General features: G+C 41.7%; 1 protein-coding gene across 1 annotated transcript in view; it reads right to left on the bottom strand.

Annotated features, from left to right (window-relative positions):
* Positions 1 to 1,205: 1,205 nt before the first annotated feature.
* The window catches only part of VRK1 (VRK serine/threonine kinase 1), a 44,443-nt gene continuing 31,596 nt past the window's right edge, over positions 1,206 to 14,052 (bottom strand). The window contains exons 8-10 of the mRNA XM_040333489.1: positions 13,434 to 13,609; positions 4,204 to 4,300; positions 1,206 to 1,413 (exon numbers count right to left, since the gene is read on the bottom strand). Coding sequence (XP_040189423.1) covers positions 1,334 to 1,413; positions 4,204 to 4,300; positions 13,434 to 13,609 — 353 coding nt within the window. The 3' untranslated portion in view covers positions 1,206 to 1,333. The remainder of the gene's footprint in view (positions 1,414 to 4,203; positions 4,301 to 13,433; positions 13,610 to 14,052) is intronic.

Here is a 14,052-nt window from a genome sequence, read left to right as displayed (position 1 = left end):
AGATGCAGTATTTATAATTCTCTGCAGGCCTGAATTTATCCACACCTTGCCTTTATTGAGAAGCTATGAAAGTCTGTGTGTAAGAGGATATTGTCATTATTGATGTAATCTAAAGTATGCCATACATTATACAATTCACTTTTCCTTCAACCGAGGGATGAAAAAAATAATAAAATTTGCTTGATTTGCCCATCAACAGTCCGTATTGATGCGGGAATCGCTCATGCAGCGCTACTGTATTTTGACAGCAGGTGGTTTCCCCGCCATCGGAATACAATGATCACTGCAGGCAGCTATAGCTGTTCGCAGTGATAGCACAAAAACAAAAAGAGGCTGGTTGTACTGAAGTCAATCAATGGATTAGCCATAGATGAATTGAAATTCGGTTCCTGCTGAACTGGACGTATTTCGATCCATCTATGGGCAGCCCAAGACACCAGCTGATGACAATTTTAAAACAAACAAACAATATAGAAAACAAGGTGCTTGGCTTGACCTGTCCGCTCACCAGGGCGAAGGACAGCAAGTAAAGCAAATCAAGTTTTTAATCAAAAGGAGACTGAATGACTTTTAGGATTAATCCAGTTTTATTTTTTAGGGAGAAGCGTTAAAATGAATTTGGAAAGTGTGGCCATCTGCATTCGTCTTGCTGACCACCGTCACCGGGGAGGAAAGAGATGGTGAATCCAGAATGTTACTGCCAACATCAGCATAGAAATAAAAGGATTTTTGTACTCACCGTAAAATCCATTTCTCTGAGTTCATAGACGGACACAGCCTTCATTGACCTTTGGGTTATGCTTCTTCCTACCAGGAGATTCTCCTGGTAGGAAGAAGCATAACCCTAAGGTCAATGAAGGCTGTGTCCGTCTATGAACGAAAGAGAAAAAGGGGAAATCATCCAACGAGTACACCTTTTCTGATGACTATGGTTAGAGGGGATTTTCACTGACTTTGATGGATATGGTAAGTTAGAAGAAATATCCTCAAACAGGAAGTAAAGGGGAATCTCCATACAGAAACAATGATCAAAAAAAACAACAACTAAGTTTTGGCTTTATACTTTAAGCAGAGAAATGTAGTAGGCAGCCGCTGTGCAGAGAACAGGTTATCAGACAAACCACCATTCTACATTCACACATATATTTAGTCAACGGTTGCATCCCATCATCCTCCATCCAAAAAAAACATGTCAATGAACGATATTTTGATTACCTCATTTAATACATAAAAAAAACACAAAATATTCAGTAAAAGGTTTATTCTGAAAAGATAATAACTAATGAATACTTTCTCCATACAAACATAAAAAACACACGTAAAAAACACAATACTATTTATGTTGGCTGCGTCCACGTCTGCATCCCTCTGCGGGTGGTTCTGAAGGTTTTGAAACAGACTTTAAAGGGCGACCTGTTCAAAATACATTTCATAAGATAATTTAGGGGCAAGATTTAAAAATAAGCATTCCAGCAGCCTGGATGAGCAACTAACGTAAGATAAGCTGTTTACCAACTATACTGTGCAGAGCATATATTGTCCTCCCCTAGTGAAAATTTAATGGCAGCGTTCATCTTTTTAGGAAACTGTGCAGTTTGGTAAAATGTTGTTTAAGTGTGTACTAGGAAGACAGGCGGTGCGACGATATCACAATCTTAAATCACAGAACTCCATGTATTCACTAAACAAAATACAAAAAGTTCTGAGAATGTCGGCAGTGCTGTCCGAGCGACCCCCTGCGGTTACAATACACAAGGGAAGCCGCTTGGCACAGGGCCCGGAAGATCATTGATATCCCTGCAGTTATCACCGACTACTACAGTGATTTGAAACTTCCACAGTGACTGTTCAGGTATGAGATTTTCATACTTCAAACCTTTGGCTTAAACACACCATATTTCAACATGAATTTGTCTTGATAAGACTGTTCTGGTGAGATTTGTAAGAATTTGTGATCAGGGAGACAGAGGTGCTACTGTCAATACAGACCAATAAGTGCAGGCACCTCAAGATGTCTATCGGTTGGGGGGGGGGGGGTATTTGATGTGATGATATGTTCATTTTTAGGACTGCTGACTTAGTATTCAGAGCAGAATTTCTACAGTACTTCACACAACACGAATGGATGCGCTACATAGTCTGATAGTGTAAAATTTTCATATTTATTCATTTATTTAAATAAATATCACATGTCCTTCATTTTCTTACAATTGACACACAGTATCTCTCTCTTAATACCTTTTATCAATACCTCTTATTAAATTGCTTTATGTTGCAATACTTTTTTAATACCATTTAGACCGGATGGGCTTTTTAGTCCACTTCCAAGCGGCAGGTATAAATTCAGAGCTGCCATGGACTTTACTACACTAAATGAATGCACGCATACCCCTCTGCAGCACATGCTGTGAAATGCGTCACATTGTATAATGAATGAATGAATGAATGAAGAACTTGTATAGCCTCTGGGCGCTTGTTGTTCCAGTCTCTTTTGGTATCAGAAGAGATGAGTTTTGATCTTTCTCCTGAATGCTAGGTGGTTTTCCTCCAATGCTGGTTGGTAAAGCGTTCCATAGTCTGGGACCTTGGACAGCGAATCTTCTTTCTCCTTTGGACTTGTAATTGGCTTTTGGGATTCTGTCTTCTACTGGCAGCCAGTGAAGGGCTCTCAGTGAAGGTGAGATTGATTCCCAAGGTTTTTTCCCAGTCACTAGTCTGGCGGCCGTATTTTGCACGACTTGCAGACGAGCGATTTGGTAATGGGAGACCGAGGTAGAGGGCGTTTGCATAATCCAATCTGGAGTTTACAATCGCTCCCACCACGGTCGCAATGTCTTCTTTGGGAATAAAAGGAGTGATTTTGCGTAGTAGGCGCAGCAGATGGTGAGATCCGCTGACCACTGACCCTATTTGTGCATCCATTGTCATGTGGGAGTCAAAGATGACCCCGAGACTTTTGACTTTGGCGCTAGGGGTGATGATTTTGCCCAGAATGGGCGGGGGCAACCAAGTTGTTGCAGGTTGATTCGTATGCTTAGCGTGAAACAGGAGAAGTTCTGTTTTCGCTCCGTTGAGTTTAAGATAACTCTTTGTCATCCAGTTCTCTATCAAAGAGAGGCATGTCTCTAGATTGAGATGGTGATCCTTTTTGTTGCAAATGCGGAAATACAGTTGCGTGTCGTCTGCATATGAGTGATAAAGCAGTTTTTGTCTGCTAATGATTTTAAAAAGAGGACGAAGATAGATGTGGTCCTTGTTATGTCACGCCGTCCAACTCCATGCTCCATGGACTCTGTTCTTATTTCCCATATGCCTTAGAGTCTGCCTCAACTCCTGGATCAGCCTTAATTTTTTTACACATACATATATACACACACGATCCTGCACCTTCCAGGTGTCAGGCACAAGTGCGCAATGCTGCTGGCTCGCTCCTGCAGGACTCACGGATCAGATGTTCACTGGCACCCTCTGATCGTTCTGTACACAGGCAGAATGGCAGGCTGCCTAAGTAAACAAGGCAGATTGTCATTCTGTCAGAACAGAAGGCATGGATCCCGTGTTCCTGTAAAGCAGGTACATGGATCAATGCCTTCCCCAAGTAAAGCACCTCCACCACAGTTATAAAACATTTTAGGCGCACAGTTAACCCTTTGATTGCCCCTGATAACCCCTTCCCAGCCAGTGTCATTAGTACCGTGACAGTGTATATTTTTAGCACTGATCACTGTATTAGTGTCAAGTGCCAGATTAGTACGCCGCAATATCGTCCCGCTATAGTCCCTGATCACCACCTTTACTAGCAAAAAAAATAAAAAGGTTTCAAAGCAGAAAGTACAAAGTGTTTTTGTCATAATTGGTCGGTCTTTATGTTTACAATGCAAACAACAAAAAAAAGTAAATTGTCAGTAATGCAGTGCCACGTCACAAAAAATGGCCTGTCAGGAAGGAGGGTAAATCTTTCGGAGGCTAAGGGGTTAAACAGTGTGGGATTCGTGCATTTAATATCCATGCTTAGCTTGGGCACACAACAGGTTCACTTTACTCCCTTTAATATACTGGCTACCCATAGAATATATACATAGAACGAAAACTATCCACCATATCCGAGTATTAGAAGTATGACAGCTATGGAAATAACCAGCATTGTCTATACCTATCCTTTCTTGCATTGTATAGAAGATTTATCATTACTATAGAAATTACCTCTGGACGATTTCTTCCTCACCACTACCAGTGAACTCTCCTCCTCCTCTTCTTCTTCTTCTTCTTTCTCCTCCTCCGAAGCCTTGGTTAACTTTCTCTGCAAAGACAGGAAAAGGCTCATCTAGTAAGCTGTATAAAGCAGCTATTAAACAGAACAGACGTTTTAGAATTCTATGGCATTCACATCAAACATTGGGGTTGGAGGCTCAAAAAGACAGAAAACAGACAAAACACTATAGGAAAAGGAGTCTAACTGACTCCCTTTAAAATGAGCCAAGCTTTATTTTAGGATCCCTGTAGAACTATATTTTTTTAAAATATTTTTCATTAATGAGAAAACAAATTTATAAGAAAAGAAAAAAAGCTTGCAGTGCCTACCGACGGGGGGGATTTATCCAACAGCCCTCCAAAAAACTGTCTACTGTTGGAAAGTTGAATATACCTGTGTGTTGTTGCTGGAGGTAAAGTTTACCCTGCCCTGTGTCATTATGCAAAGAAAAGGAGGGGGGGGGGGGTTTGTCCCCTGAGTGTATATCTCTTTGTGCCTGTGTTTGAAGAACAAGTTTGTTACCACCCTACACTGATGTCTCGACAAGCGACTGGGTGGGCTAAGGGATCTTGGATCGTGCTGGTACCGGACAAGGGAAGATTATACGGCAGATATACTCGAGTACAGGGTCCATCACAACCTCCCTCTTATTCTAACACACAGGCTGGAGGGACGTGACGCAGCCTGCGACTCTCAGAAATCTGCCCACACCATGTTATTTCCACAAAATAATAAAGACTTATTTTCAACCATATAATTGAATGCCAATTTAAAACAGTTTATTGATATACATTTTTCTCTGAATTCCAAAAGGCTGTTTTTTTTTTAACCACTTAAGACCCGGACCAAAATGCAGCTAAAAAGGACCTTGCCCCTTTTTGCGATTCGGCACTGCGTCGCTTTGACAATTGCGCGATCATACGACGTGGCTCCCAAACAAAATTGGCTTCCTTTTTCCCCCACAAATAGAGCTTTCTTTTGGTGGTATTTGATCACCTCTGCGGTTTTTATTTTTTGCGCTATAAACAAAAATAGAGCGACAATTTTGAAAACAAATGCAATATTTTTTACTTTTTGCTATAATATCCACCAAAAATATATAAAAAAAATGTTTTTCCTCAGTTTAGGCCGATACGTATTCTACTAATTTTTGGTATATATATATATTATATATATATATATAAAAAATAAAATCACAATAAGCGCTTATCGGTTGGTTTGCGCAAAATTTATAGCGTTTACAAAATAGGGGATAGTTTTATTGCATTTTTATTAATTATTATTTTTTTACTACTAATGGCGGCGATCAGCGATTTTTTTTCGTGACTGCAACATTATGGCAGACACTTCGGACAATTTTGACACATTGTTGGGACCATTGTCATTTTCACAGCAAAAAATGCATTTAAAATGCATTGTTTATTGTGAAAATGAAAGTTGCCGTTTGGGAGTTAACCACTAGGGGGCGCTGTTGGGGTTATGTGTTCCCTGAAGTGTGTTTACAACTGTAGGGGGGTGTGGCTGTAGGAGTGATGTCATCGATTGTGTCCCTCTATAAAAGAGATGACACGATCGATGCAGCCGCCACAGTGAAGAACGGGGAAGCCGTGTTTACACACGGCTCTCCCCGTTCTTCAGCTCCGGGGACCGATCGCGGGACTCCAGCGGCGATCGGGTCCGCGGGTCCCGGAAGCGTGCCCGCGACCCACGGCTGGGTACTAGTACAGGACGTACCTGTACGTACATGTGCCCAGCCGTGCCATTCTGTCGACGCATATGTGCAGGAGGCGGTCCTTAAGTGGTTAAACAGGTGACCAGCAACAAAGGACCAAAAGCTCCACCTGCTTATGTTTACCTGCAGGCAGGCTGGGAAAGAGCTGTGTCCTGTGCATCAATTGGGAAAAAGCTACTTTGTTTTTTTATTAAAGTGCCATAATCCACATACAGAAACAGAAGGGACAATGAGAATTACACAGTGTTTAGTATAACTTCCACATACAAAGACGTTGCCTTCATAACATGATAAACATACAGTATATTTCTGACTAAATCCCCAAATACTATACCTGATATCTACCCACTTGTATGCTTGCTCATAACCCTAGCCCATGTACAAAAGCAAGTTTCCTTTCCACCAAATCTCTAGACAATAAGTAGGTAGAAAATCCTAAATGCTTCCTCAAACCCAAACCACGTTCTTTACCCCATTCATCTTCTATTAGGTCTATTGTTTTCACATCAATTTGCCTGAAAGCTCATTAAGGCAGGACCCATTTCCTATTCTGTGTCACATTTCTGTACAGGTTTTGTTTGGTGTTTCTAACCTTAACCCCATTATTTGGATGAACACAACAGCATAAAAGGCATTATATAAAGAAATGGTCTTTCATTTTTTTTTATATTTTTAGTGAGCGCTCTAGTGTACATTAATTGCAGGCGCAATCAATAATTAGCATGCACATAATTCAGAGTTCATACCCCCCCAGGTATATTTACAGGTCTGCTCTTCCTTGACAATGCTCTTGTCGGACAATTATATGAAAATTACAATTGTACTTCCCTACAGTCTGGAGCTTTGATGCTAAGAATGCAGCTGTATGGCTACAATGCTGATGGGGATAAAAGGTGAGGGGGTGGATAGTGCAATCCATTTCTCATTGAAGGAGCACCGCTTTCAGATTACCATCTAAACCCTGCTGGGCTGAACAGATTGGTTTGATAATTACATACAATAACGGCAATGGGCAGGTAACCCTCAGCTGGCACAGAACAGCTCCCCCGTGGGAACTCCCATATGCAAACTGCATTGATGGAGTGCATTAGGTACATCTTCTCTGCCGCTGCAAAGGCCTGATTATCGCCAGCTAGGACTTCAAGGTTAGCATGTCAGCAGATTTGTGATGCATTAGGCAGGAATACACACAGACACTTTTCATTCGGACCAGAAATACAGACAGCAGATCTCATTAACGGACTGCTTATGCTGCCGTTATGCACAGGCAGAATGGAAACCTGAAAATTATAATGTTTTTAGGCTTTTTCAACAAGATTTTATAGAATGCCTAAAATGAAAAGGTTCATTTCTGCGTTATTCATTACATTTTCAAGACAAATCGTAGGATAACTGATGCAGTAAAACAGAGAAATTCTAAAGGCTCATGGAAATCTACTCATAATGCAATGATGAATGTCAATAAAAAAAAGTTTTTGCCATCTGATAATAACTTCATATAAATATAGTATATGCATTTGTTACTGCCATAGTAAAATGAATGATGGTGGGGCGTGGACTACGCAAAGGATATCACAAGCAATGGTGCCACATAAGCAAAAGGGACTATACAATTCAGGCAATAGCCAGAAAGGTCTCGATAAGGTGAAAGACTGGAATACTGCCCAGCAGCCAAGAGTATAAAAAAGGCTGTTCATAGATAATTTGTAGCGATGCAATGAACGATTGTTTTCAAAATAGATTAGTTGGCTGGATTGTTTTGAATAAACGGATAAAAACCTAAAATAAATAAATAATAAAAAAAAAAAGTATGGTGTATAATTTAGTTGAAGGGGTTATAAAGAAATTTTTTGTTCCCCTAAATAGCTTCCTTTACCTTATTGCAATCCTCCGTCACTTACCTCATCCTTTTATTTTGCTTTTAAATGTCCTTATTTCTTCTGAGAAATCCTCACTTCCTGTTCTTCTGCCTGTAACTCCACACAGTAATGCAATGCTTTCTCCCTGGTGTGGAGAAAGCCTCTTGAGGGGGCGAGCAGGAGTGTCAGGATGCCCACTAACACAGCTCCTTTCTCTATCTGTAAAGTAGAGAGTGTCCTGACTTGCCCTCTCCCCCCTCAAGAGGCTTTCTCCACACCAGGGAGAAAGCCTTGCATTACTGAGTGGAGTTACAGACAGAAGAACAGGAAGTGAGGATTTCTCAGAAAAAATAAGGACATTTAAAAGCAAAATCGAAGGATGAGGTAAGTAAAGGAGGACTGCACTAAGGTAAAGGAAGCTACCGTATTTATCGGCGTATACCGCGCACTTTTTTGCTCTTAAAATCAGGGCAAAATCGTGGGTGCGCGATATACGCCGATACTCGCTTCCCGCGCCGTGTTTGAACGCCGCCGCCAACATATACCGAGCATATGTCGACAGCGTTCAAACACAGCGCGGGGATCGGCTCAGAGACAGTGCGGGAGAAGCAGGGACGACACCACGAAGGCCGCAGACGGACACCGGGCAAGACACCAAAACTAAGTAATAAAAAAAATAAAAAGGAATTTCACGTCTAGATTAGGGGTGCGCACTATAGGCAGATAAATACGGTATTTAGGGGGAAAAAAAATGTTCCTTTACAACCCCTTTAAAGAAGAGCTGCAGTCTGCTCACATCATTTGTAATAAAAACATATTTTCCATTCTGAAGCTTCCCTCCAACCACTTTGAATGTTTTATTTATACTGCGATTCTGTACTTGCTAAATATGCTGCAGAAATCTCCTTCTACCAAGTCTGGCTGCAAACATTTTAACTGTGGGCAGCTAAAAGCTGCTGCCTGTTCACTTCCTGGATTTACACAGAGGCACAACTCTGCAGCTTTCATTGGCCCCCTTATGACTCACCCCCCTTCCCGGCAAACTCTCACCAGAGTGAGAGAGGGCTGTACATGATGTCCTAAGCCTAGGCTTTTTTCCCCAGACAAGAAACAGGAAGTGGGCTGTCTAAGGTATTCTTATGTTAATAAACCATGTAATCACGCTAATGGTTCATGTTATGCCATTATGTACATGCCATAACACTATGGATTAGGCCATCATTGTATACCCACCAGTCACTCTCTGTTCATGTTGTTCAATTCGGCCACATGCTTCATATAAAGTCCCAAACTCCTTTCTATGCCAATCAATAGGGATGGAGGCACTTGACGGCTCATGCTCTGGGCTCATAAAGTCCCACAACCTTCCCTCCCCCTTTTTCCACTAACAAACAATTGAGGCAGGCTGGTAGTAGGAGGAGTTGTACCCTTGGCTTGCCTACATTTAGATTTCCAATCCTGCTGTAGGTTTAGGACTTTCCGTTCCCTATATTTTTTTAGTTTCATATAGAGCCAGCAGGTCTGTGAATTTAGACCGATTGTGCAGCCACTCATCGACACAGGGGAGCCCAGAGCTTAGCGTTCTTGTGACCGCTCTTAGTCAAAACAAGAAAACATATGTATGAGCAAGGGGAGGGAATGTTTTTATATTTGGGTTCTATTAGCCTTTCATTTTACTTTAAAGGTTTTTGACTAAAGTTCTATGATAAAAAAAAAAAGGGAAAAAAATGGATGCAAAATAGGAAAAAATGGATGCAAAATGATGTTAAAATGACCAAAAAAAAAACAATTATGAACTGCATTCATATCTTTTGTTTTATTAAAAAAAGGGGGTATAACCAAACATTCTTCTCCAGATACCATTCATGAAAAACAATGTATGCCAGGTCATTTAAGTGAAATAATAAATAAATGTCTTTATAAACTAGTGCAAAATTGGTGAGGATTGGTGCGTAATCAAAACAGACTAATTTACAAAAAAAATTGTGAAATGAACAGATAAAAACAGCCACACCAAATCTGAAATCTCAAATAAAAATGGCAGCTATGTATTTATTTTCTTAAATCGCTACACGTCATACCGTATTTGAATGTTATTAAAAATGACCTTTCCTTTATAATCCGCAGCTCTGTCATTTTCTGTAAAATATAATGCATAATGGCTACCTGGAAGTGTTCTCCACATAGTGTACAGAAATGTCCTTTACTGCTTTTGTGATCGGCTCACTGATTTTCTCAGACGTCTGCGTTAAAGCTGGCCATAGATGGTGCGATTTTCTTTTCTGCAACCCTGCTATGGCCAACTTTAGATACAAAGTCAGATTTTGAGCATTGCCTGCGACAAAAGTCATTTTTGGGAAATCCAAAAAGGGATGCAGACCTTGCAGCTTTCCTCAGAGACCTGCCAGTGCATCAGCTGATTATAAAATCATGCCTATTTACTCTGCACATAGACAGAGAACAAAACCTGCTATATCTTCAGAAAAAAAAAAAAGTAGGAATCTGCAAAACAAGTTTGTCAAAATCCTTGCGATGTACATAGATTAAAAAGAAGGGAATGTTTATCTCAACAAGTGGAGTTACTATTTAAAGACAAACAGGAACCACCAATATTTATATTTGATTAATGATCAGCTGAACACAACTAAAAGACTTCAGGAACTCTGGAGAGGCCAGAGATTGCAATGCATGAAGGAACCTCAGTCGCAACGAAAAAAACAATCACATGCTGTTGTTACTGGCACACATCCAATCATGTAGAACGCTGAGAGATGGGAATGTCTGTATTGTTTCAAAAACCTACATGCAAGTGCATTGTAAATTAGAGAAGCATGTTTATATGTTAAACCCCCCCCCCCCCCCCCCCCCCAATACAATTCACTGTACAACATACAATGTAAATAGAATCATAACATAACCTTGCCAATGTACTAGTAAGGAAAACATCTACTACAATTTAAAATCTTGTGATTTTCAGCCATTAATATCAATGTCACTTGGTATTATTTCATGTTTTTTCGACGCATTTAGAAAGAAAGGATCTGCGTGACCTCAAATCAATTGTAGTCCATTGTTGAAGGTGGTAAACAGCACAGCAAAAATTGCCTAGTACAAGCTACTTTGTATATCAGACCTTGAGCATGTCAATGGAATAGAATAGCATCAGACTATATTAGAAGTTAAAAAAAGGGACCCGGGGGGGGGGGGGGGGGGGGGAGGGTTTGTGAAAGCTCACAGTTTCTACCAACCACCAAAAGAGATGGTCATCCAAACCGGTCAACAAGCAAACACAAGGAACAGGAGGAGCCAGGCCAGAGCATTACTATGCAAGCTTCCATATTAGAATCCTGGGTTTTAAGTGATATCTTGTGGCAAGCTAAAATTCTTCTAGAATGCCCGCAGGCTCTTCTGAAGACTTGACGATTTTTTTAGTTTTTTCTAAAAACACACCGATATCAACACTACCACTTATACAACTACACTGCCACTAAGAGCTTGTTCACCACTTGCTTCAAAATTTGGGGCATTGGACATGCTTTTTAAAGCGCTCTGAATGTCAAATTAAAATGGTTAGCCTACAGTCCTGTTCACACGTGTTTGCATTTACTTCAAATATTATACCCCATTTTGCTTTATTGGTGCTTCAAAGAGACTCCAAATTATAGTCTATGACAGCACTCAATAACAGCACCTGCGGCTTTTGAGAGGCTTTTATTCAGCATTTGCTTTGTTTTCGAGGTATGAGATATCCCAGGATGCACTGGTAAACCAACAAGCGAACCAGAAAGACAATCAGTCACTTCCGGTTCATGTGATTTTATTTTAGAAGTATCTGGTGCAGACGTCACATCGGGTGAGCAACAAAGAGGCGAGCGGGTTTCTGGACTGGAGCGGAACAACTAGCACTACAGGAGTCGGCGGACACACAACAGAAATGCACAGCTTTGCAGTTTTACAACAGCTCAGGGTTTAGTATGGCATTCGGGCAGTCTATAGGGGAAGGACATACCTGGCCAGCCGGGCTCATCGTACACTTAGGGGTCTGGGAGTGGGGCTTCCATTCAAATCTCCTTTTACTGTACAGCCGCTCCTTCTCGAATACACAAACTGCATGGGGCGGGGTCAGTGCTTCTGGCCCCATCCCTCTCTGCTGGCTGGGGGAATACAGAGGGTCCAGGAACGGGCCTCTCCGTTCCTTCTACACCCGCTCCCTCCCGAGTACACAGGCTGCATGAGGCAGGGTCAGAGCGTCAGTGGAGCTCCTGGCCCCACCCCCTCTCTGCTAGCTAATACAGCTCTGCTTCCATGTCCCCTGCAGTGCCATTAGCGGGGCACCAATTTACGGACAGCGTGGGGCAAACAAGGCAGCTCCTTTGGGCCCCCCCCCCCCAACAAAGGCAAGGCCTGGGGCAGTTGCCCCATGTTAAATAAGGCCCTGGCTGTCCAAGGACCCCTTTAAGGAGATTCACCATTTATGTGTCCTGTTTACCATCAATGAAAGAAAATCCCAAATTTTAGGTTGTCACCAGAAAAGTAATAGAGGGGAATCTTCCAATGGGGACACTAGTTCTGGTGACCTGGGTGGTCACAAGAGTCCCTTAATTTGCAGGGATTATCTCTCACTTCCTGTTGTGGCTATGGGACAGGAAGTGAAGGGAAATCTCCCCAATGGCACACAGATGGCAAAAATAAACCTCCCATGGATTATAGCCCTCACACCCTCCCTTACTCTATCCAAAATAAAAAATAAATAAAAAGAAGTCTTACCTAGAGTTCTACTTTACGTCTCAGGGCATCAGACAAGGCCTGAAGTACTCAAGAAATGCAGCCAGTTGGTAGCAGATGAGGGCCGGATGGCCAGGTCACCATAAACGGGGAGCAGAATTAAATCTAAGTTCCACATGGCTCCTTGCAAGCAGAAGCAGGGAGATGCTTCCTCAACATTGTATGATGGTAAAGAGCACATGCATGCATCACAGGTCAATCCCAGAGTGTTAAATACTTCCCACAGCAAAACCATCAGGAACAAAAAATAATGGCATCCTGTGACCCAAGTAGCTAGGGTAATTGCCGGTGCTCAGCCCGACTGGCCTATTACATGAGTTCTTAGAGACAGGCCAAGGACCATGTTAATGTCAGCAAGTCTGGACCTAGAAAGTGCTTGGCAGGTAACGGGAAGAGAGTCTGGAAAGCACCCTATGGGGCACGCTCTGCCTGAAGCTTACTTTCTGACAATCCCTGCAACGTCTAGTCCATCAGAGTGAGGGTGCCAAGCCTAGGACAACTACACCAAAATGCTGCAGTCAAAGAAAAAAAGCCACAGCAGAGATGTAAAGAGGAAAAAGTCCATCAGAACAATAGTAGTAAAAAAAAAAAAAAAAGCAGACGTGGTTATGCCAGGCTGGCCTATAGCTTTTAACTGCCAATGTTCAATCCTACTGTAGCTAGCAGTATAATCCAAAAGTAAAAAAAAAAAAAAAAAGACTGTGTGCCTCAATGGACAAGGAATAAAGACTGGTTTCATGTATCTGTAGAGCTAGACCAATTATAACCATCCATAACCAATAAGTTGCAGATTCCATAGACATACCTTTCGATCCTTTGCAGGGACGTGTCCATTCTGGGCACCAGGGAAGTCCAGCTTCCCATCATCCTTGCTACCCAATGCCTTCAGACCTTGTAAAAGAATGTTTCTTAACTTCTGATATGGAGGTTTAGCTTCATAGCTCAGCTGAGTAATTTCTGCCATGTACTTTGCCATTTCACCTATTGAAAGCAAGAAGATTACAGTAAATTAGGTAAAGTGAATGTGTACATTTAAATGAGCACTATTCTTATTGTGACCACAATAACCAAACAGCTAGGAGCTCAACACTTTGCCTTTATGGTAATCACCACCATCAAATTAGGTTTCACCTGATGAAACATAGTTGCCTTAAGGAGTTGTAAAATCTAGGTTTTTCACCCCAATGCATTAAGGTGAAAAAAAACTTCTGTGCTGCAGCAGCCCCTCAGAGCTCTCCTTTTTTGTACCCGATCCTTCCAGCAGCTTCAGCCACTGTCTTGGGTTTTCATTGGATAGATTGATAGCAGGAGCCATTGACTCCTGCCGCTGTCAATCAAATTAAATGACATGGGAGCCGAGGCCGAGTCCTGCTGTATGTGTCAATGGACGCAGCAGCAGGACTTGGGAGTGAGCCCACATGAGT

This window comes from Rana temporaria, chromosome 13 (assembly GCF_905171775.1).
Source record: "Rana temporaria chromosome 13, aRanTem1.1, whole genome shotgun sequence".
NCBI lineage: Eukaryota > Metazoa > Chordata > Amphibia > Anura > Ranidae > Rana > Rana temporaria.
Note: the sequence above shows the minus strand (reverse complement) of the source record. Positions and strands in the feature narration are given on the sequence as shown.